This window comes from Ambystoma mexicanum, chromosome 6p (assembly GCF_040938575.1).
Source record: "Ambystoma mexicanum isolate Mex_15411 chromosome 6p, UKY_AmexF1_1, whole genome shotgun sequence".
NCBI classification, from domain to species: domain Eukaryota; kingdom Metazoa; phylum Chordata; class Amphibia; order Caudata; family Ambystomatidae; genus Ambystoma; species Ambystoma mexicanum.
The window spans coordinates 576,339,298-576,364,273 of NC_090935.1; the positions used below are offsets into that span (position 1 = coordinate 576,339,298).

General features: G+C 48.5%; 1 protein-coding gene across 1 annotated transcript in view; it reads left to right on the forward strand.

Moving 5' to 3' along the window:
* CENPH (centromere protein H) overlaps window positions 1–24,976 on the forward strand; it is a 600,657-nt gene that overhangs the window by 478,357 nt on the left and 97,324 nt on the right. The window contains exon 10 of the mRNA XM_069627395.1: window positions 21,076–21,236. Coding sequence (XP_069483496.1) covers window positions 21,076–21,236 — 161 coding nt within the window. The remainder of the gene's footprint in view (window positions 1–21,075; window positions 21,237–24,976) is intronic.

Below are 24,976 nucleotides of genomic sequence, written 5' to 3' on the forward strand. Positions count from 1 at the left end.
GTGGACGCAAACACATTCAAAGGTCCTGGCGAACAGGCTGGCCCAGGTCCTACCATCTATCGTAGACCAGCCGGGATTCATCAGAGGCAGGAGCACTGCGGACAACATTCGCCGAGCACTTAACCTCATTGATGTGGCGACCCAAGACCAACACGGACTGGCAGCCCTGACCCTGGACGCCACCAAAGCCTTTGACATGGTGGACTGGAACTTTATTCGGCTCACATTAGAGGCATTCTGATTTGTCCCACTATTCCAAAGGATGCTGCTAGTAAACTACAAAGCCCCGAAAACATCATTACTGCTTCACCAAAAAACCTCTGCCCTGATCCCTTTCTCCTGTGGAACAAGACAGGGCTGCCCGCTTTGCCCACTGATCTTTGCCCTGGTCATGGATCCTTTCGCCCAAAGGACACGAGCCAACGACAAAATCTCTGGGCTGGACATAAACGGGGAGCAGTTCAAAATATCACTGTATGCCGACACCGTGATGCTGTCCATCACCAACTGCCAGACCTCGCTGCCCGCCGTTCTTAACGAATTGGAGGCGTTCGAACAAAAGTCAGAAGCACTGAGCATCAACCTGGATGGCCCACTCATAGCCACCCTTCAGACGCTCTGCCCATTGAGATGGAACTCTGACTCTTTGGACTACCTGGGGATACGCCTCACAGCAGACCGCAAAAAAACTCTATGCAGCCAATTATCCTGCCCTATTCAAGGAGTTGGAGAACGATCTGCAACGCTGGAACAGCCAGGAAATCTCCTTGTTGGGGCGGGTCACAGCATGCAAAATGAATTTACTCCCCAGATTGCTGTACCTGTGCTCTGTGCTCCCGGTTCCCCCTCCGAAACAGGCCCTGGAGCAACTACAGAAGAAGCTCACAAAATTTGTCTGGAAAGGACGTAGAGCCAGAATACCAATGAAAGTCATGACAGGGGCGGCTAAATGGGGCGACCTAGGTATACCCAACCAAATAATTTTCTGGCAGCTCAACTGGCCAGCACCTCTGCCTGGGCGGAACAGGAGTCCCCCCCCCCCCCCCCCCCCCGAGATCGGCCCGGATTGAACAAGCTAAGTCCCAGCCGCAGCTACACTCCCTACTGCACATCCCGGGGGGCCTCCGGAACCGCGGACCTCGAATGCTCCTAACCACCAAGGCGACACTAGAGACATGGGCTTGGGCCAGGTGAAGGAAAAAGCTGCCTAAAGGTTTGGGCCCGCTCTCCCCGATCATCTGGAAGCCAGACTTCTCCAGCATTGGATCTTTCATGGATTCACATGCTTAGAATATTCGCCGTCGTCAGACTGGGACCCCTCGGTACACCTATATAGCCTTTTCCTATAGGAAAACTTCTGACACTTTTGTGTCCTATCTACGTCCTTTTGGGGCCAGCATACACATGCCCCGTAGGACGTCGCGGTATAAAAGCCCCACCCTCGCGGCTCCCTTCAGATTTCAACCGTCTCCAAAGTAGTGGGATCTCCTCGCGTCATCTTACTATTTTGTACAAGGTTGTGTACTTGGAGTTGGAGTTAGGTGAATTTTTCCTTCATGTCGGGAAAGGCGCTGTTCCGTCCGTGCGCGACGTGCGGCTTGAAAAAAGTTTACGAGGGGGATGGACATATGGATTGTATATACTGTCTCCACCCTCATCATTCAGCTGATAACTGTGACATATGCAAAGGGTTTTCTCAAAAGACCCTCAAAGACCGAAATGGACAGCTGGTGGCATGGTTGAATGACGGAGCGGGGGCATACCCCCCTTCGGAGGTAGGCTCCACACAATCGGCAAAAACATCACACCGCGCTGTATTGTCGGATCCACCGGCGAAGAAATCTAGACCGGCGGAGAAAGAGTCATCTCGGAGTCATTCGGCTAGAGAATCTTCGACGAGAAAATCGTCATCTTCGTCAAAAAAGCATGACAAGGAAAGGCAGAAATCCTCCTCGGTCGATCACCATAGATCGACCACGATTCGAGAGTCGAGTAAAAGCAGGCCAAGTGCAGAAAAGGCAGGACCGCCTAAACCACCTGCTAAACCACCATCGTCGACGGCGGTCCAGTCATCGGCCTCCTCCCTACCACTGACACATGTGGTATCAACTGTCCCACCAACAACGACTGCAACGGTGGCCTCGTCGACGGAGGTTCTACAGGAAGCCTGGAGGCCTGAAGTTTTCGATCCGATCCCTCTGGATACTTTACTGCAGGAACAGGCAGTGTTGCTGTCCTCGGGAGAGGACGAGAGCGGGGGAATAGCTGGCCCGGAAGACCTCGGGCTACGAGTGGTTGACAAGTCGTCGTCGAGGGGATCTGGAATTCCGGTGTCTGCCCCTCTTCTCAATCCTCAATCTGTTTTGTCGTTGGAGATTCTGTCCACGCTTCAGTCTTTAGTACAGTCGTTGGACCAGAGACTACCTCAGGTAAACCTGCCACAGTCACCCGTCGACGAGCCGGGCCCTTCCCGTCCACCGACTCACTTACGCATGCCAGTCTCAGCACCACAGGCACCCCAAGAGGAAGGTGAGCTGCCAGATTCGGAGTCTGACAGAGGAGCCATGTCGGATATCTCATCATCCCCCTGGGAGTCAGAGGTGGAGTTAGAAACCCCAAGGCGCCCGGTTCACCCGTCCCCCCCCGGATGATATTGCATCATTCCATTCTATGCTGGATAAGGCGTGTAAGGAATTCGGTTTGTCCCAGGAAGAACAGAAAAAGGACTGTTTTCTTTTCGACCACATGGGTAAGACAAGGAGGTCAGTGTTTTCAATACCCATACTAGATCACAGGTGGAAGGAGGGTTTGCAGACAATGCGTCACCCCTTTTCGGAACCGGCGGTAAAAGGTTGCCTTGAGAAAAAATGTAAGGCTCCAGAGTCTACCCCCAAGTGCTTATCCTCCCAACTAACGCCTGAATCGGTGGTGTCGGCGGTAGCGGCGAGGAAAGCGAAGGCCCAGCACAAGTGCACGACTCCGCCTGAAAACGAGGCAAGACATCAGGATGCCTTCGGCAGAAAAGTGCTATCTGTGGGAGCAACTACAGGAAAGGCTGCAAACTCTCTGGCTATTGTAGCCAGATACGACAGAGAAATGTGGCACAGGCTGGCTCCGTTGCTGGATCATATTCCGGAAGAGCATATTAAGGCGGCGATGTTACTTGTCCGAGAGGATGAGGAAGCCTCCAATCACGCAATAAACATTGCGGTGGCACTCGCTGAATCGGGCTTCAAGCAAGTCAATAATGGGGTCGTGTTACGACAACAGTCATGGCTTAAGTGTACCTACTTCAGGCCAGAGGTACAATACAAAGTATTAGATATGCCCTTTGAGGGAGACCTTCTATTCGGAGAGAAAGTAGATGAGGCCCTGAAGGGAATGAAAGAGGACTCGGACATGGCACGTTCATTGGGTGCCCTCCAGAGTGGCCGTAGCTACAAGTCTTTTCGTCCCTTTAGAGGGGCTTCAGGTAATTCCAGATTCTCTGCGTCAGGAGACAGATCCTTCAGTAGGTCGGCATACCCCTCCCAGGGATACAGGCGTGCTTCCCAAACAGCAAACCGACGCCGGAACCTCCAGACCTCCAGGAAGATACCATCCTATCCGTCGTCGTCTAGAGAGAAGCAAAATAAAGATCAGCAATGACGAGCAACACACCGTTCTGGGGGGAAGAGTATCAGCCTATGTCGACGAATGGGAACGAAAAACGACAGATCAATGGGTGCTGGACACAATAAGGAACGGGCATTCTCTACAATTCAAGCGCAGCCCTCCGCACATTCCACCTGCGTTCGTCGCTCATTCCCATCTCAGGGTACTGCAGCAAGAGGTAACACTCATGTTAGCAAAAGGTGTGATAGAATTAGTTCCAGCATCACAGAAAGGTCAAGGGGTTTACTCAAGATACTTCGTCGTGAAAAAGCCAAACGGAAAATGGCGTCCCATTCTAGACTTACGCGATCTCAACAAGTCCTTAAAGAGCCTAAAATTCAAAATGCTCACGCTCCAGGAAGTGATCCGAGCCGTTCAAGAAGGGGATTATTTGGCGTCCCTGGATTTGCAGGACACGTACTTCCATATTCCAATGTGTCGGAAACACAGGAAGTTCCTGAGGTTTGTGATAGGGCGGACTCACTACCAGTTCCCTTTGGGCTCAAAACCTCCCCCAGAACGTTCATGAAATGCCTGGCCCCAGTAGCGGCCTGGCTAAGAAGGCAAGGCCACCATGTATACCCATATCTCGACGACTGGCTGGTAAGGGGATCCTCCCCAGCGTCGACCAACACAAGTTTGCAAGCCACCATGCAGCTTCTGCAACAGCTGGGATTTGCCATAAACTTCAAAAAATCCTCACTGATGCCATCGAGAACGTTGGTGTTCCTGGGGGCACAGTTCGAAACCCAGTCGGGGCTAGTGAAGCCTTCCGTCGACAGAATCTCAAAACTCAATCAACTGACGAGTCGACTACGGCGAAACACCAAGCTTTCAGTGAGAAAATACGTTTGGATCCTAGGGTCCATGGCATCCTGCATCCATCTGGTGGCCAACTGTCGCCTATTCATGAGGCCAGTTCAGGAGTTCCTGGCGGACCGGTGGACACAGGCCCAAGGAATTTGGTCAGACAAGATAATCATCGACGACGACAAACTGCTTCGGACTCTTCAGTGGTGGCAGAGTTTCCACAACCTGAACAACGGTGTACCCCTACAGGAACCGGAGTTCCAGCTAACCATAGTCACGGATGCATCTCTAACCGGCTGGAGAGCTCACATGAGCACTCTTCAAACGCAAGGTTGTTGGTCTCAAACGGAGTCACTCCTACACATCAACGTGTTAGAGCTCAGAGCAGTGCGATGGGCCTTGAAGGCGTTCCTACCACACATCAAGGGATCGAGAGTACGAGTGCTGACGGACAATACGACGGCCATGTTTTATTTGAGAAAACGAGGGGGGACGCGATCCAGGACCCTTTCCATGGAGGCCCAGAAAGTGTGGCATTGGGCATTAAAGCACAAGATATCCATCGTGGCTCACCATCTCCCGGGAGTGAGGAACTCGCAAGCGGATTCCGTCAGCAGAAGGATGGCCCAGACACACGAATGGGAAATAGACACAGTTCAGCTGACGAAAGTTTTCAAGAAATGGGGTCACCCCCCACTGGACGTCTTCGCAACGAAGGAAAACAAGAAATGCGAGCCATTCGCAAGCAGATGGCCTCAGGAGGGTTCCATGGGGGAGGCGTTCTCCTTCCCATGGACGGACAAGTTCCTTTACGCTTTTCCTCCATTCCCCCTCATACGGAGGACGGTGCCGTGGATACGCAGGTACAGTTGCCGGGTAATTCTAGTGACACCGTACTGGCCGAGGCAACCGTGGTTTTCCGACCTGCTTCACCTGTCGCTGGAACAACCAATAGCGTTTCCGAGAGTCCCGAACCTACTGTCCTGGGACAAAGGTACGGTGTGGCATCACGACCCGGACAGTCTCAACCTCACAGCCTGGCTCCTGACTTTTCGGAATTTGGTACCTTAGACGTTTCGGAGGATTGCCAGAAAATTCTGCAAGCGGCTCGGGCCCCTTCTACCAACAAATCTTAAACCTATAAGTGGCGAAGGTTCTGTGAGTGGTGTCGAGGAAAAGGTCTACACCCGTTAAAGGTGACTCCGGAGCAAGTTCTGCCTTATCTGCTTCACTTGGCAGAGGGGGGTTTATCTTTCACATTGATAAAGGTGCACCTGGCAGCCATCTCTAGCTTCACGAGGAAGAGACAGTCGTCTCCTCTATTCAGCGACAGATTAGTGAAACACTTCATGAAGGGTTTATTTCAAACTTTTCCCCCAGTAATACGTTTTCCACCAACATGGAGTCTCAACGTAGTGCTGGCAGGCTTAATGAAACCACCCTTTGAGCCTATGGCCACTTCTGACATGAATTTCATATCGTGGAAGTTGGCGTTCTTAATTGCTATCACGTCAGCTAGGAGAATCTCGGAACTGCAAGCGTTGGTCGTAGACCCTCCATACCTAAGATTCTTTAAAGACAAGGTGGTTCTGGCAACTAATCCTACTTTCGTTCCGAAAGTTCCTACAGTGTATCACAAACACTCGTCCAGTATCCTCCCTACTTTCTTTGCGAAGGTATGAAGATCTTTTTCTTTGCGGAAAAAGATCTTCATACCTTGGACGTTAAGAGGGCCCTAAAATTTTACCTACATCGTACACAAGAACTCGGGTCTACTCGACAACTGTTCATTGCGTATGGTCCGTCGACGAGAGGAAATGCAATTTCTAAGCAGGGACTGGCTCGGTGGGTCTCGTCGACGATTGCGTTTTGCCACTCGAAGGCCGCTGCAAGGGCCTCCTAGAGCCCATTCTACAAGATCAACGTCCTCTTCAGCAGCATTATGGGCAGGAATTCCGCTAACGGACATATGCCAGGCTGCAGCATGGTCGGTGCCCCACACGTTTACCCGCCACTACTGCCTTGCGAGGTAGCATGCGGACGAGGTGCAGATGGGAAGAGCAGTCCTGCGCCATCTGTTTCAATAAGGTAAGCTCCACACTGTGGAGAGTTTTTTCTACCTGTTGGTGACCGTATGCTTTATGGAGGTACAGATATATGGGTAAACTTATTTCTTGTGTACCTATGCATTGTGTATTTTTGTGAGTCTATATTGCATTGCATTCTCACCGCCGTCTTCCGGTTTACTGCTATACAATCTATTCTAAGCATGTGAATCCATGAAAGATCCAATGCTGGAGAAGGGAATAGTTTCTTACCTGTACCTCCATTTCTCCAGCATTGGTATCTTTCATGGATTCACATGCGCCCGCCAGCCTCCCCGGAATGCAATGTATATGCTTGATAGGTTTGACCCTTCCTACTTTGGAGGGGCCGAAATCTGAAGGGAGCCGCGGGGGCGGGGATTTTATACCGCGACGTCCTAGGGCATGTGTATGCGGGCCCCAAAAGGACGTAGATAAGACACAAAAGTGTCCGAAGTTTTCCTTTAGGAAAAGGCTATATATGTGTACCAAGGGGTCCCAGTCTGACGACGGGGAATATTCTAAGCATGTGAATCCATGAAAGATACCAATGCTGGAGAAATGGAGTTACAGGTAAGAAACTATTCCCTTTTCCCTAGGTATGGAGGCGACGAACTTCAGCCGATGGACCGCAGGAGGCCTTCGATCCCACTCGCAACTCTACGAGGACAGCCCTCCGCTTAGCTTCGAAGAATGCAAAAGTCGCCTACAGATATCGGAGAAGGAAAGGTTCACATATGCCCAACTACGCCACTGGATCTCGCAACCAGCGGTCCGCCAAGGGGCGACCCGAGACTTGCACCCCCTTGAACACGCACTGGAGGAAAGCCAACAACACAGGCGGATCACTAAGCTGTATCATCTCCATCAAGAAGACATATTACAGGTCAGACCTCCATACATGGCCGGATGGGAGACAGACCTGGGACACCCCATCGAGGACCAGACATGGGTGGAGATATGGAACAGGATCAACTTGGCCTCCAGATGTGTCACGAACAAGGATTGCGCCCTTAAGCTCCTCCACTGCTGTACCTCTCCCCGGCACGCTTACACCATTGCAACCTATCCATAGACCCGAGCTGCTGGAGACGTTGTGGGGAACGGGGATCTTTTTTCATAAGCGGTGGAGTTGCCCGACGGTGCAGGCCTTCTGGAGGGAGATCATACAATCCATTGATGACATCACCCAACGTAAGCTGCCAATGGATTCAGAGGTGATCCTCCTGGGGGTATCAAATCCAGGCTACTACCCTAAAATGGGACGCGCCACTAAACTGCTGACGCAGCTACTGTTGGCAGCCAAGAGTACAGTAGCACGTAAATGGAAAACACAAGAGGGTCCCATACTGCCCCTCTGGTGGATAAAAGTCTGGGAAATACTAGTAGCCTGGAAGGTCACAGCAGCAAAAGAAGGGGCGTGTAGAGAATGTTAAGTACCTCGCGGCGGTCGCGCGTGCTCTCGTGCTTGTTTGTAATGAGCGTCGCGTGACCGCAGCGAGGGAGGGCAGTTGATAAAAGATGAAAGGCGGCCTGAAGTAAGAGGGGCGACTGGCGAGCTCCGTGATAATAAACACTTTCATGTTTATTCAGTGTGGCGTCCCTCTTTCAAGTGGCGACGAGGGGGCACACAGAGCTTGCTGAGGAGCCCAGCAACGTTTTCCTTTGAAGCGTAACGTGCTGATTACAAGACGAAGACAGGAGGAAGCCTGTGGAGAGGTGGGGGCCTGAAGAGCAGCTGTCTCCGCAGTGCCTCGGAGCGTGGCGCTGCAGGGGGACGTTCTCCCCACTCTCACTCGAACGGCCACACAAGGAAAGGCTGTTTGTCCTGGTGGGTGTCGCCCACTCCCCCCCTCATTGGACATGAAGGTGAGGAGCAGGGAGAGGGGGGGCTGGGGGCATAGCCAGGGAGGAGGCTGGAAGACAACATAAGAGGGGTGTGTTCAGGACATTAAAGCTACAGCAGAGGTGAAACCCCAGTGGCTTACAGTGTGCACAGGAAGACTGCCTCCCAGAGGACAGTAAAGTATCTGCATCAGGGAGGAGGCATAGCTGAGAGGAACTCAGAGACAACAAGAGCCTTATTAAGAAAGAAGTGCGTATAGTACAGTGAAGCGGGGCAAATGTGCGCCCTAGTGGTTAATGTTGTCATTGCAGTATTAGCAAGAAGAAGGCTTCCCAGACGACAGTAAAGTAACGGCATAGTCTTAACTATAAGGTGTGCCAAAGTAATTCTGTAATACTGTGAACCTGTGCTCTTCAAAGTATTGGAGATAAAAGCAAAGTAACACAAAGGGTGACAATTGGAAAATAAGCCACTAATTTCAAGAAAATGGCTGCGGCAAGTATGTCACCTCCGCCACCGTTCCTGTCAGAACCTGGTGCTCCACCTATAAGGTGGGATAGGTGGAAGAAGCTGTTCGACACGTACCTGATTGCCATCGGAGGGGATAAGTTTGCAGCAGCAAGAAAAGAGGCAATCCTGCTGCACAATCTGGGAACAGAAGGCAGAAGTGTTTATGATGGATTACCGGATCCTCCACAAGAAGGCCAGGGAGAGATGGACCAGTATTCCATAGCAGAAAAGAAGTTGGAAGCTCATTTTGAGGCCAAGAAAAATATAACATTTGAGAGACACAAGTTCTTCCAAAGAATACAAGACCCGCAAGAGCCGGTGGAGAACTTCATTGCAGCGTTGAGGTCTCTTAGTCATACGTGTGAATTTGGGCTGCTCACTGACTCTCTCATAAGGGACCAATTAGTTTGTTGCACAAATAACATAAAGATACAAGAGAGGTTACTATCAAAGGATGCATCACTGGAGTTGGCCATAGACATGGCAAGGAGTATGGAACAGACCCATAAATATATGACCACTATGAAAGGAGACAAGTTGGAAGGAGAAGTGGCTGCGGTGAAGGGATTTCGCAAGACTGACCTCAACAAAGAAATCAAGTGCTACAAGTGCGGTAGTAACCGTCATATTTCCACAAGCATGTTTTGCCCAGCCAGAAATATCTCGTGTTTAAAGTGCAAAAAGAAAGGGCATTTCGCGAGAGTGTGTCGGGAATCAGGGACGGTGCAGAGTATTTAAGCAGGTGGAAGAATGTCGGAACAAAGTGAAGATTTAGAGATGGGAAGGAGCAACCAAACAAAGCATGTATTGGAAGTAACAGAAGTATCAAGCAAGGGAGGTGCACCTACCGATGTATTCATGGTCAATGGAAGGGTGGTGACAATGAAGGTGGACAGTTGCTCACCATGGACATTAATGTCCAAGGCGACATTCCTAAGTTGCATGCAAGGAGACGTGACAAAATTGAAGAAGCATAATATAGAGCCATACGCATATGGAAATGTTAGGATTGGAATTATAGGGATGTTCCAAGCTGCCATCAAGTACAAAGGGAGGAGCTGTGAAGCAGAGATATACGTTACCCAAGAAGGTTCTTCACTTCTGGGATGGGAAGAACAGTGGAAATTGGGAATTAGGATACAGGCGAATGCGGAGAGACCAGTTGATGTGGCTGAACTGAAGGATAAATGGGAAAAAGAGTATCCCAGGGTGTTTCAGGAGGAACTGGGATTGTTGAAGGGTTTTGAACATGAAATTCAATTAAAGGCAGGGGCCAGTCCAGGGGTGCACAAGGTGAGACCAGTACCTCATGGTCTTAATGAGAAACTCAAAGAGGAAGTGGAGTCGTTACTCCAAAGAGGAATAATAGAGAAGAGTGAAAGCTCGGAATGGCTATCGCCGGTAGTAGTAGCAGCTAAGGCCAATGGAGACATTAGGTTATGTGTGGATCTGAGAGACCTAAACAGAAATATATTAGTGGCTAGACATCCCCTACCAATAATAGGTGATCAACTATCAGTGCTGAACAATGCCAAAGTGTTTTCGGTTATTGATCTCTCACAAGCTTACCATCAGATTCCGTTGAAGGAGGATTGTCAACACCTGACAGCATTTATCATGGTGTTTGGTTCATTTAGATACTGTAGGATGCCATTTGGGCTAGGGTCCGCGGCAGCCGTGTTCCAAAGGGTCATGGAGACGGTGTTGAGTGGAGTAAAAAACATTATTGTGTTCCAGGACGATGTGTTGATATAAGCTAGTTCTACTGAAGAACATGATGAAGTGTTGAGACAAGTGTTAAGCAGATTGAGTGAGGCAGGATTGACGGTGAAGAGGAGCAAGTGTAAGATTGCATTACATAGGGTGGAATATCTGGGACATGAGATAGATGAGCAAGGGGTGAGGCCAAAAAAGAACTTGGTGGAAGCAGTAAGATATGCACCTGTACCCAAAGATAAAGAGCAGGTGAAATCATTTCTCGGTTTGGCCGAATATTATCACAGATTTGTAAAGGATTTTGCCAAGGTATCAGTGCCCCTCAGAATGTTGCTCAAAAAAAGGAGTGAGGTTTGAATGGTCTAAGGAATGTGATGTGGCTTTTGAGTGTATTAAGCAAGCAGTGGGTGTGGCGCCATCCATAGGTAGGTTTGAACCTAAGGACAAAACGGTTTTGGTAGTGGATGCGAGCATGTTGGGACTGGGCGCGACATTAGTGCAGTACAACAAGGACAATACTGAGAGAGTGATAGCATTTGCGTCTAGGACGCTGAGAGGGGCAGAGAGCAAATATTCTGTCATTGAAAGAGAAACGTTGGCCATGTTTTGGGCAGTAAATCATTTTAAGTTCTTCTTGTGGGGAAGAGGATTTGTGGTCAGGTCGGACCACAAACCCCTGGTTCAGATGTTTGAGAGTGGCAGGTGGGCCATGGGTTCTCCAAGAATAAGCAGGTGGGGTCTGGGACTCCAAAACTTTAACTTTGAAGTGAGCTATTTACCAGGGAAGCGAAATGTTGTGGCAGACTGCCTTTCCAGACTACCTCTTAGTGGCGAACCTATGGAGGACAGAGTGACAGAGGAGGAGTTAGTGGTAGCAGAGGTAAAAAGTGTGGTTAGTAAGGAGGAATGGGCGAAGGAAGAGAACTCTGATAATGATCTCAAGTTAGTCAAAGGTTGGACGGTGACGGGGTGGCCAGAAAGGAAAAATTTGGATGGTAAGTTCAATACTTGGTGGGAAGTAAAAAATTTGTTAAACTTATGTGAGGATAGGTTAAGGAGGGGGAGGTGCATTGTTCCTCCTCATTCCCTTAGGTCGGTACTAGTTGAGCTGGCTCATCAGGGGCATCCTGGAGAAGCGGCTATGAAAAGGAAATTGAGGCAGAATTATTGGTGGCCGGGAATTGACAGGTGTGCGGAAAGGTGTGTCAAGGATTGTATAGTTTGCCAAACGAGTGACAAATGCAGAGTGGTGAGAGAGGCTCTGATAATTCCAAATGTGGTACCGGACCAGCCGTGGAGTAAGTTAGCAGTGGACATAATGGGTCCGGTGGCAGGTCTGGGAGATGGTTTAAAGTTTGTGTTTGTTGTAGTGGATTTTCATTCCAAATGGTTTGAGTGGGAGGCTGTAAGGGAGGTCACGGCAAGGGAGTTGATTGGATTCTTAGAAAAAGTATTTCTTAAGGAGGGGGTCCCGGTGGAAATTGTGTCAGATAATGGGGTACAATTTGTGTCTGGGGCAATGAAGAAGTTTCTTGCAGGATACAGTATAAAACACACAAGGACCGCTCTGTATAATCCTAAAGCAAATGGACTTGTTGAAAGAGTTAACAAGTACATAAAGTTGGGCCTGCAGATGGCCATGAAATCGAGGCAACCATGGAGGGAAGTATTAAGGATGCTGACATGGAATTATGTCACTACGCCTCATTCGGTGACGGGAGTATCCCCATTTGTTTCGATGAAGGGAAGGGAGCCTGGGACAAGGCTTTGTCCAGGATGGCTAGGAATGGCCAAAGTGGTTAATGTTGACCGCAATCAGATTATGAAACTTATTGCATTGAGTCAGGAAAGAAATAAGGAACTGTTTGATGACAGGATGAGGGTGAAGGAACGTGATTGGAAGGTGGGAGAAAAAGTGTATGTCAAAAATCCTAGACTAGTGAACAAGTGTGTGGAAAGTAGATTTCTGGGTCCTAAAAAGATATGTGCAGTAAAAAGTAATGTGGTAGTTCTGGAAGGTGGTGAAGTTTGGTCGAAAGGAAGATTGGCGAAGGCGGGTGATGAGGTGAGGAGTGAAGGTGAGGAACAGTTGAGGAAGTTGGAGGAGGATAATACTAGATTTAATGAGAAGGTGAGAGGAGGGGTGCCGGATGATAACATGGAAAAGACAGGTGGGAAGGCCAGAGAAGATGACAGTCAAAGGTCAAAAGTTGAAGAGGATTCTTTACATAGGTCCAGGTCTAAGCCGGTGTGGATGAGGGATTATGAGACTTGACATTATGGTGCTCTAGTCATGTTTAAGGTATCCAAAATGCAAATGACATGGAGGGTACTAGGTCATGTGCAAGCTGTACAATTCTGTCGACTTTTTATTATATTCTGCTTCAGACAAATTTTCTGATTTATTTTAATTATAGTTGTTAAGTTTTACATTACAGTTATAAGCATTATAAAAAGTAATTTTGCCCTGTTTGAGGGGGAAGATGTGTAGAGAATGTTAAGTACCTCGCGGCGGTCGCGCGTGCTCTCGTGCTTGTTTGTAATGAGCGTCGCGTGACCGCAGCGAGGGAGGGCAGTTGATAAAAGATGAAAGGCGGCCTGAAGTAAGAGGGGCGACTGGCGAGCTCCGTGATAATAAACACTTTCATGTTTATTCAGTGTGGCATCCCTCTTTCAGGGCGCTCCATCGATTCACTGACTGTTGGGCTCCAGTGTTGGAGTATCATAGCAGATTCCCAGTATTGACTTTCCAGCCACGCCTGGTGACAAACTTTTTGTGACCCCAGAATCCTGATAGATCTCCACACCGTTGGAGCACCATAGACCTGGGGGTGGGCGGGCACGATGGGAGCCATCAAGGGGAGGGATTGAACTTATTTCATGCACATCACCAATAACGTGAGCTGTTCCATTATGAATATCTTGATTGTTATGCTGTAACCAAAATAAATAAAAGTTGTTTAAAAAAAAAAATGGCATTTGATGAAAAACTTTCACCAAGTTTTCCGTCTCACATTTCTGATCCCTAACAATTGGCTGTAGCAACGAAGAATGACACCCAACGCCACAAACTTGAGGTTTAGGCGTAGTTAGATTTGGGATTGTTTAGTCTTGTTACTGTGAAGCATGCACAATAGTGCCCTCTATTTCAGGGGGCAAGAAGGATCAAATTATTTTTACGAACAATTCAAAGATCGGCAAATGTCAGATCATATTGATGTCATGAAATGAGAAAAAAGGAGACTGATCCGAGACCATTTCCTTTGTGCCCTTTCATACGTTTGGTCTGAAAAGACAATCCTTCAAGTGACGTTTGGGGTTTGGCAACATGATCCAGAAACTGTGCGGCAGGTGTGCTGCCAACGTAGTCTGGGACTGCCACTTGGCTGAGGAACGTAGCCCTAGAGTGGCTGAAATAAGCAGCCATGGGCTGGAAGTGGTGGTAACAGGCCTCCACAGTGCTGACGTCAGGCATTCTCACAGCCCCATGAGGGACGAGTGTTGGCAGCAAATAGAGTACCGGGCAGTTCTTGCATTGGCATGTACGGTGAGTGGGTGCTTTCTTAAGTAGTCAGGAAACCGGGTCTAATTTATTGGTGCATTTACAAGGATGGACCTTCCAGAGGTACGTGGCAATAACAGGCAATTTTTTGGTTTCGTTTTGGTTCCGACAGAGAGGATGTTGGCCGCAGCAAAATCTCATTGGCTGTAACTGTGGGATCATACTTGCGTTTCATGTGGGGAAATGTGGCTATTTTGAACTTGTGGGCTCAAGTGGAATCTCACTTGATGAGGACTAAGGGGAAAATTTGTAAGCATCAGGGTTTGCTGTTTCTTACTTGATGTTGACTAATAGGTATGCGAAGCTTTTGGCTCAAGTATCATTGCGGACGAATATGAAAGGAAAGCAGAAATGTTTTGCGTTCAACAAAGAAAATCTAATAATGTAATTGGATATTTGTTTTTGGAGCTGGGTGCATTAGAATCAACAGCAAAGTAAAATAGATCTGATGTTTGTTGTACTGACTACACTTTTTTTTTAATCACAGATGTATTTCACCATAAAGATTTTACTATAAAACATATATGGAAATATTGAATTCTGTATGCAATGTTAATGAACATTTTTGTGCCCAAGTGAGTGAAGGAAATTAATGTTATGCATTGCTTGAGTGAGTATCTTCCGCATTTACACGGCGACTTGTGTTTGCGTAATGTGTAGAGCGTATGTTTGGCACTGTCGTCTATTCACATCATGATCGGGGACATTGGTTTGCAGCAGCTTTTGTCACAAGCAGGGTTGTGTGCTATGATTTACTGCCTCCATAGCGCTTGACCTTCGCTTGATCACATTTGATATACTTAGAACAAGATGGCAGATGTGACCTGGTATGGTTCAAGGGCATGTGAAAAGTGCATTTAGAACTGTGCCCAATAGCCCCTCTGTGAAAAATGCATTCAGACGTGTGCCCATTGCCTCTCTGTGAAAGTTAAATTTGAAGTGCATTTAGAAGCTGAATTTAAAAGTGTGCCCAATAGCCTCTCTGTGAAAAGTTGAATTTAGAAGTGTACCCAATAATCTCTCTGTGAAAAGTGGATTCAGAAGTGTACCCAATAGCTTCTCTGTGAAAAATGCATACAGAAGTGTGCCCAATAGCCCCTCTGTGAAAAGTGCACTTAGAAGTGTGCCCAATAGCCTCTCTCAAAGTTAAATTTGAAGTGCATTTGAAGCTGAATTTAAAAGTATGCCCAATAGCCACACTGTGAAAAGTTGAATTTAGAAGTGTGCCCAATAGCCTCTCTGTGGAAAGTGCAATAAGAAGTGTGCCCAATAGCATCTCTGTGAAAAGGGCATTTAGAAGTGTACCCAATAGCATCTCTGTGAAAAGTGCATTTAGAAGTATGCCCAATAGCCTCTCGGTGTGGAGGGGATGAGTGCGTAGAGGGGGTGAATGCATAGTGCGTGTGAGGACATAAAACGGACGAGTGAGGAAAACGGATGTATGCATGGTGCGTGGCGTACATAGTATGGTTTGGAATGCAGGGAACTTTTGAAAGAGCATATAACCCATCATATCTCACCACCACGCTTACTCTCTTCTTTACACCACCACTCAACTAGAACACAGAGATACTATGACACCATTCGGTATAACTGTTCTCATACCAACATCTGCCGCTCACTCCACATCATTCTAAGTAAACACTGCTGGTTACACACCCCCAGCCAGGCGTTCTCCTCAGGCCTAACGCAGCCACATTCGGTCTGGATAAACCCTGCCAGAACGATCACATACTACTGATCTCTCAACCACCATACCTACCGCTAAAAAGCAGCTATTACATGAATACCGCACCAGCTGCACACATACCCGGTGCTCACATGCACCTTGACTCTCTCTACTCTCTCTACTGACCTGAACTTCGGTTCCCAAGGGCGTTCAACCTACCAGCGCCTTCAGACCATACCAATGGTATATAAGGCGCTATATAAATGCAAAATAACATAACATAACATTAATCCTACAAAAAGTAAGTTATACCCTGTGAAAAAAAGGTTTAATACATCAATATTTGGTGCGCAACGAATGATGTTATGATTGGGAGAAATGATCTGCTTTGGTGAACCTTTCCTCCCATTTTAAAAATGTATAAATGGGGATATCAACTGCACCATCTTTCGACATTCTGCCCCTTTGATATGAGGGCTTAATGTAACTGATGGAGCTCTTCCACAATATCAGTGATCTACATTGCACAGTTTGTATTTCGGTTATCCAATAAACAAAGAAGAAACAGCAAACTCTAAAACTTGCTGATCCTCGGCTTGCCAGGGTTTAAGGTCAATGTGGAAAAATAATCTGTTCCCATCTGCACGTCTTTTCACCCACAAAGAGTTGCATTGGTAATGTCTGCTCACCTCCTTGCGTGTGTGCAGGGCAGAAAATCATCAGCTACGTCTCTTCGGTGTGGCATCCATTTAATGACCCATTGTGTTGGGGATTCTGATTCCCAAAATGGTGGCATGGGTAGAGAACAAAATAGACCTGAAGACCTCATGTTAGGACTGACTGACTGACATAGGCATGATATATACTGTCCACTATGATTAATTTTTTTCAGTGCCTTTGTGTGCCCTGCAACTTTTAAACGCACTAAGTGCCCCTGACATACATATGGGGGCTCATTACGAGCATGCAGGTCTGGAAAAATGTGTAGGTAACAATAGTTACCGGCACCTTTTCTGGACCGGCATACTCCGAGTCTGCTGGTAAGGGCAGTGAACTACCGGCAGGCCTGACCTGCTGGTAGTTCAGGCCTCTACCGGCAGATTATTCACTGAAGCACAGACACCGTTAACCACGCCAGTGCTTCAGTGATTCCCATGGGATCTTACCGTTCCTCCACCGCCTGTAATATCCAGGTACCAACGGCATACCAGGTGGTGGAAACAGTAAGCCGAGGTTGCCGGTAAGCCGCCGGCACTACCAGCGTCTTAACGGCACCTTCATAATGAAGCCCACTGTGTAGATTAAAGATGCTTATTCCATGAAGTAATCTAGAGCCACAAGTATGAAACACTACTTCTCTATTCATGTAAGATGTGCCTCCAGAGCAAAGTAGTAAGAGACAAATCATCACTGGCACATCCAAATGTCTGCCAGCACACCTTTCAACTGATTTTCTTGAAACCAATGCTTGCGCTCTCGGCATTCCACTCATCAGCGCACAGGCATAATGTGCGAGGTCTGGTACTTATTCCTGCTTTAATAGAATTACTTTGAGTTACTTGTTTGTGACCTGCCCAGTTACTCAAATCAGTGTTTCTAATTTGGGTAGGGTTTGCTAATAACCTTTGTTAGGTGTTCAGTGGTACCTTATTTTTGATGCTTTGTAATATGAAAAGCTAGTGGGAGACATCACAAGGTGTTTTGTGGAGATGGCCATCACGGTGCGTAGAGATGAAGTAGTCTCTGCGGTCTGCTCCTCTCCCAAGGGCCGAACTGTGGGCAGAGCCCCCCACTTGAGGTGTTTACCCCCAGATCCCCCCCGGTGCGCGTGAAGCCCTGGAGCAGCTCCCGGTCCAATTCCCATTGTCCAAGGTGCAGGGAGACCAAAGGGGAAGTGCATAGTGAGCAGCAGCGGGGAGTGCTGCGTCTCTGAGCCGACGCTGAGTTCAGGAAGAGGAGCGAAGAGTGTGCAGACCGAACGCGGCCTTCTAGGGCAGTGCAGGCCGGCGGGCCCTCTGTGGTGCGGGACCGACCACCAGCCCGAGGGCTGAGACATGGACGGGCACCCAGGGGCACTAGGAGCAGCTGGTGGGCAGAGTGAAGGCCCAGTTCTAAGACTTTGGCGGTGTGGGTAAGGGCGCCCAACCCATCTGGGGCAGCATAGCAAAGACAGCAGGTGCTCCGCCCAAGAGGACTCTGCGCTCCACAATGAACCAGTGCTCCCCCCGAGGTGCAGTGCAGCCCTGGGCTATCCGACTGTTCTCCTCTACCAGCTGCAACAATGCAGTGGAAGCAGATCAGTAACCCACCCCCACCCCCTCCTGTGAAGCAGCAGGGTGCCGGGGATCTTGGTCCCCCCACCCCTGTCCATGACCAGGTGTCGGAGGGAAAGAAAAAGAAGAAAGGAGGAATAAAATAAAAACATTAGAGGGGCACCCAGGAGCGGGACAGTGGGTGGACCAATCCCCCCCGCCCCCTGGGCCTCCCGAGGAGGAAAATGGATACTGTGCCTGAGAGGGCACTTCTTCACCTATAACAAAGCTCCCCCAGCCCTTTTACTTAACACAGCTCTGGCCCTGGGCTCCCATATAGGCCAACTTGGAAGCTCCCTCTCCCAACTGCAGCCTCACAACTGGGTGTGGGTTGGTGGACCTTCCAGGGAGCAGGCAGCCACCTGGGATGTCGCCCCCACCCGTGGGCGGGAGTGAAGAACAAATACAGAAGGGCCACCAGGAGCACTTGGATCAATGTAGAGGATGGGCTCTAGTCCCTGGCGCTGCCGAGATACGAGAGGCGGCCTTAATTGCACGCCCCCGGCTGAGAAGATACGGTAACTCAGGTGCGTGGCCTCGCACTCCCCACGCTCCACGCGTGGGGTGTTGTAGCCTTCTCTGGTTCCCCTAACCACAGTTCTCATCCTGACCCGCGAGCCCCAGTGCAGTTCTCAGTGGACATCTAACCACACAGGGACCCTCTTTCTCCCCAACTGGGACTCTGCCGATGCCAGGGAAGCAGTTGGAAACCGCAATACAATTTGGGTCCTAATCAGCCTCCTCCAACGACACGAGGGAGCCCCCGTAGAGCCTGCGTTGGGTCGCATGGGGCCCCAGGCATGTTTCCTCCACTACTCTCGTTAGAGAGCAGACCGCTGGAGGGCCGTCTCCCGGAGCCCTGATCGCAGGCAATGGTGACAGTAGTCTGCTAACCCAGCCCGGCGAAACTGAGCCTCCTTTTCCCCCTGTAGAATTGTAAGAGTCACATGAAAGGGTTCCGGCATCCAAACACTTCAGTGACCTATGCCGAAAAGGAATTGAGAACCAATGCTGTCTCACTCAAATCCCCCCTCTCCCAGTGCTCTCCCTCGGGTATCTCCCACCCTGAGCCCAAGGAACTCAATCTCTTTGCGACCACCCATGAACTGGGTAGCACAACAGAACTCACCATGTCCACTACATCGGCTGCTGATGCAGAGGAGGCTCAGGCAATGAGCAAAGGCATGGCAGCATTCCTGGAAGAAATAAGGGGCTTTAGGGCGGACATCAGCAGAAGGCTGGACGGCTTAGACAAAAATGTGGACAGTACGGACGACCGCATGCAAGATCTCGAATCCAACCAAACATCTGTGGACCTTTTGGAAACCTACCATCGATGGAGATCATAGAGCGGGGGGGGGTGCTGGGGCCCCAAGATCAGTCTTGGCAAGATTTCACTGCTTCTCTGAGAAATCAAAGTTCCTGGAACAGCCAAGGAAAAGAAGCCTGATGGAATGGGGGGAACTCACGAATATCACATCAATGAGATGCCTCCACATGTTAGATTTCATCTCGCACTGTCCTCCCTATGGGGCTTGTGGAAAAATAACAAAGCAAACTCACGCCTTTCCACCTGGATCGCCCCTGAGCTCGCCCCGCAGGATATGGGAAACGAAGGCTTCCGACACATGCAGCAGTGGTCCGATAAGGGTCTGGAGAGAGTAGCGCAACTATTCACAGGGACTAGCTTTATTGAATACAATGCCCCCTTGGAGGTCCTGGGAACCAACTCATTGAATGTCCTTGAGTACCTCTGGCTGAAGGGTATACTGACCGACCCTAAGTGGTGTGGTCACACATCCTGTGCCCTCACGACCCTTGAGAAAATCCTCTGGGAATCCTCTACGAGGAAGGGAGCGTTGTCCAGAATATACAGGGTATTGGGTCACAAGAGATCTGAAGAGGAGGCAGAACTTTAGGCAACGCTGGGAGGCAAGGATGGGGGGGAAGAGATAACAGACGATACCTGGGGGAAGCTCTATATGTTAATGCTTGCAGGCAATCTTTACACTTCAGCCATGGAGCATCATTTTAAAGTCCTTCCCGCCTGGCACCTGGCCCCGGTGAGACTGTCCAAAATGTTCAAGAGATCCTCCCTGTATTGCCCAAGGGAATGTGGACAACTAGGATCGTGGTACCATATGTGGTGGGAATGTCCCTCTACTCGAAGTTCTTACTTGGATCAAAGACATGGTTGATGTAGCCTGTGCCCCTCACGATCTTGCTGGGTGTCCCGGATGCTGACTTTGCTTTTCCCAAGTTTCCAAAAGTTATTAAAGCTATGCTAAAAGCGGGAAGGGTAGCACTAGCTCAGAAATGAAAAGACAAAACCGCCCCATCGAAGAAAGAGCTGTCAATCAAATTGTGGGACATTTACATGTATGATAAGTTGTCTGCGATGGTAAACGACAATATGGAAAGCTTTGCGACCGTGTCGGGGCGATCCTTCTTGTTGAAAGAGGGCGGTGAAAATATTATCTTATAAGCCTGCATGTCTTAAGGGGGTTGAGAGCCTGAGGAACCCCCGGTGGATAGGAGTAGCCCTGGGGCCCAAGCACATCACTCAGAGTTAGCATCACCAGAATAACTGACCCTACGAACCCAACCATACACAGTAACGTCCCAATGGATGGATGGTCTCGGTAGCTCATGTGAGGGGGGTGTAGGTTAACGGGAAGGGGGTGGGTTTATTAAATGTTGATATCACCATGGTGGTATGTAAATGATTACATTGTTTAACGAGAAAACAAATAAAAACCAAAGTCAGAAAGAAAAGAAAGCTATTTTGCCTGCATTAATACATTGGAAACTACAGTACAGCGTTGGGTGAACATTAAACTAGCTATTTTGAATGTTTGTCTTAATGGTAAAATGTTCATGCTGTGTGTTATATTTGATTGTTTTTTAAACAGCATTGAAGGAAACCGGAGATAAAATCATGTCGGAAATTCAAACTATGACAAAGAAGCAGAAGGAAGAATTGGAAAAAATTGAGAGTAATGATCTAAACAGGCTGCGGCATCTTTTGGAAAAAAGGAAACAGCTGACTACACTGGTGCAAAATGTTTTCCAGGTAAACCTAACATTTGTAGCCATTAAGTAATCCGAAGTCATGTTTCCTATCCGCCATACCCAAGCGATATTGACAGGAGCAACGTTGATTTAAAGACAACACTGTTAGGGAGATTTATCATTTTTTATGCTGCATACCCTCTCCGAGTGAAACCACCAGCACTTTCTGCTGGACCTCTGGACCTTACCTCTGGACCTTTTTCTTTAAATTCTAAATGAGTGGAGTCTTTTCCACTGATACATTCTTGTGGGCTCTGTCTTTTGGAACTCTATTCTTTGCATCCTACCTTTACTATGGAGTCTGGCTGCTCCGTAGCTCTTAGAGGCATCTGTATTTTTCTATTGCAGCACACAGCTCCTTATGGGCCGTGTTGCTGGGGACCCATCGGTATTCCTAAACTCTAGTCTGAGAGATTGGCACACATTACCTTATGTGGAGTGCCAAGGGGGTACTTAGTATCCCCCTCCTCTCTGCTGCTTTGACTTTTTAGTCACATGGACAATCTCCTAGTTATGGGTGTTGGTAGTGGACGTGTTCTACCAACTATTGTGAATATTTGTACCGCAGGCTATGTCCATAGCTTTGGTAGTGCACAGTAGGGGCAACTTGGGGGGGGGGGGGGGCTGCCTTCTTTTTTCGCTGTTACTAGCGTGGTTGTTCTTTGTTAGCCCTTCTTCTACCGTTCTGGGGGGGTGTGTGTGTCTGTCTGTCTACCTGTACCTGTACCTTTGATAGGAACCCTTGGGTATCCCTGCCTAGGCTTCAGAGTGTCTGTGCAGGCAGGACCACATGGAGGAATTTTCCACCCCCCCTGTCCTTTGTCTGCCAGAGTGCCTGAATAGGACCAGCTCCCAAAGGGGTCTGGTTGTCCTAATTGGACAGCCAAACCCTCATTTCTGTAAAATACTGAGAGAGATTGCAGAGGAGTGTGTGCTGAATTGTATGGTGAGGCTTCTCGAGTGAAAAGCAAGTCGACCACTGGAAGCTGAAGTAACCGAAGCAGATGACCGGAGACGCCTGCAGACCCTTTGCAACACTGTGAAGCGACCACTGCTATCCTGACCCCGTTTTCTGTGTAACAGAGGAACTCCAAAGAGGACGACTCCTTCCCTTTGACTGGTGGGAACAACCAGTCCCAAGACAAACTTTGAATTGAGCCATTTGACGAGGTCCCAGGTGTTTCCAGAGCTGCGGAACTCCAATACCAGGAGACCTGCTGCCCATTTTGAGTGCATCGTTGTGGAATGGCCGAATCTATCCAAATCTCTCAAGGACGCTCCAGAGATCTGATCCAACTTGCCCAGACCCCCTCAGCAGACAGAGCATGGGATGTCAGGAAGCGAAGACAATTCACCGGGCGATCCGCGTCCTTTGTTGGTGCTGCAGAAAAGGCGCAAAAACCACAGAGTCAACCAAGAAGTTGTTGAAAGTCATGTGCCAGTTCCTCACTCGAGGCTGCTGCTGAGAGATCCTGTCCATTGTCTTACCTTCAGTCATTGGAGCAAGGAATCTGGAGCTCGGGTCAAGAGCTGCAACATCATGGAGCATCCAGCACAAACATTCTCTTCTACCTTAAGCTACTGTGGGTAAAAATGTTTCCATACCTGATTTCAGAAGGTCGCTCCAAAGCATTGGAGTGCATGTTGAGGTGTCCAGGGCAACCCTCTCTTACCTCAGACTCAAGCCGCTGCTTTTTTCCCTTATGGGGAATACCCATTAACGCCCAACCCTTGATCCGGCTCTAATACAGCCGGACCGGGTGGCGGTAACGCTATTAGCCTGGGCAGCATCCTGGCGGTAATTCCACCGGCATACCATCCAACTCATGATGAGGCCCTTAGTGTCCAATCTTTAACCTGCCTGGGATGAGTTTGTTGTTTCAAACAATATTTATCTGATCTGTTTATTCTCAACCATACATCTAAACTGAGACGAGAATACGTGTCACAGTAGTGTTTCCCACTCTCTTCTTGCATTTCTGATAATTTATCTTGACTGGGACGAGTAGGAGTGTTTCCAGTAATGATACACACTCTTCTTGCACATTCTTAATACTTGCTCTGTAATGGAACTACTACGAGTGTTCCAGTAATGCTTCTCCCCCTACTCAGGTATTTGTAACAATTTTTATTAAATGTAAAGGGTATTTGAGTTCCAACAATGAATTCCCCCTTTTCTTCTTGACTGGGACGAGTATGCACGTTCCAATCATTATCTTCGGTCCCCCTCCCGCTTTCTCTGTTACCTTTATTGTATAGAGATAACGTCACCGGGACTTCTGGTGCATCAGGACCTTCTTCCTTGAATGTCAGGCTGGCTTCTCCTTCTGTCACTCCTTCATTCGGCTCGCTCTGTGATGCCTTTAGGAAAGTGGTGATGCTGTTGTTTATGGGCTACTATGTCCACCAGGGTACGGTCACTCCACCACTGATTGCTCATTCTGCCTCAGGATGCACGCTGCATCCAATTCTGTCCCTCACACCTCACTGCTCTGTGAGCACCACACAATAGATGTGGCACTCCGGCTCCTTTTGACCCTTGGACACCATGCATCCCAGCTTCTGGCAGCCTCGCTCTCTCTCCCAGCTGGTTTGAAACTCGTGGGTCCTTCTCGCTTCGAGCTCTCAGCATCTAAAATGTTTGACGCTGCCATGGGACTTTCCCGGAGTAGTGTCAGTCCTTCCTCTTTGTTTGACTCGTACTCAGTATTTCTCTATTGGTTTTCTTTGTCTCAGTACTATAGAGATATTTCTCTATAGACATTATCAGTGTGTTTGGCTGACAATAGCAGATGTTGGTCTGCTCTTCATTAGATGGTCTTGAAGGTAGTTTACCAATAGTCCTTTTCCGCAAAGGGTGAGTCTCTCCAGTTGAGGACCAGCTTGTCTTGATACCTAGGGGAGGGTGTTGGGAAGCGGGCTCACCTACCTATCCTCACAGGGCGGCACCCTCTTGGGGAAAAGGTACACATTCCTGAGATTCGTAACACTTCCCATCATCCAAAAACTAAACAAATCATTGTGGTTCTGTCACTCTGGGCTTAATTAAAAATCAGCCTATTTAATTCATGGGGCATTTGTCTTACCTGTCCGATTTTGCTGTCAAGAACCTTGCATTTACTTCTATCATACCAAAAACCGCTCACTTTAAACCGATGTTATTTACCGTAAACCCAAGATCTTGAAGTAGACTTTCAGTGGCTCTGTTGTGGTGATCTGCATAGCAGCCACTTGAGTTATTCCTACACTTTGGGTAACCAATGTGTCTTGGGCATCAACACTTCAGCCTTTACTCTTTTGGCAAGCACAGGTGGTTTTGAAAGCTGGCATCCTTCCAGTAATTATGTTTTGGGGGTCTTCACAGGTATGACTTGGAAGAGAAACCGCTGACTGCGTAGTAAAATATTCTTATCCAGCACTGGATCCTTTATAGATTCAGATACTAGTATAGTATAAAACTATACTAGTATAGTATAGTTTGAATGTTCCTCCACCTTACCTCCATCTTACCCTATTGACCCTATAACCGAGACGTTTTTATGGCAGGGCAAAACGAGCACTTGCCCAGGGCCCCCACCTTGGAGGAGGCCCCACAAGCAGTGGTCGAAGTGGGCAGGAGCGGTGCTCCTCTACTCTTATTTTTTTTTAGATTTACTTTTACTATACATTTATTTTAAAATGAAACATTTCCAGAATGGTTTCGTTTTAAAATAAGTGTAGGAAGAAGTTGAATCTTGCACT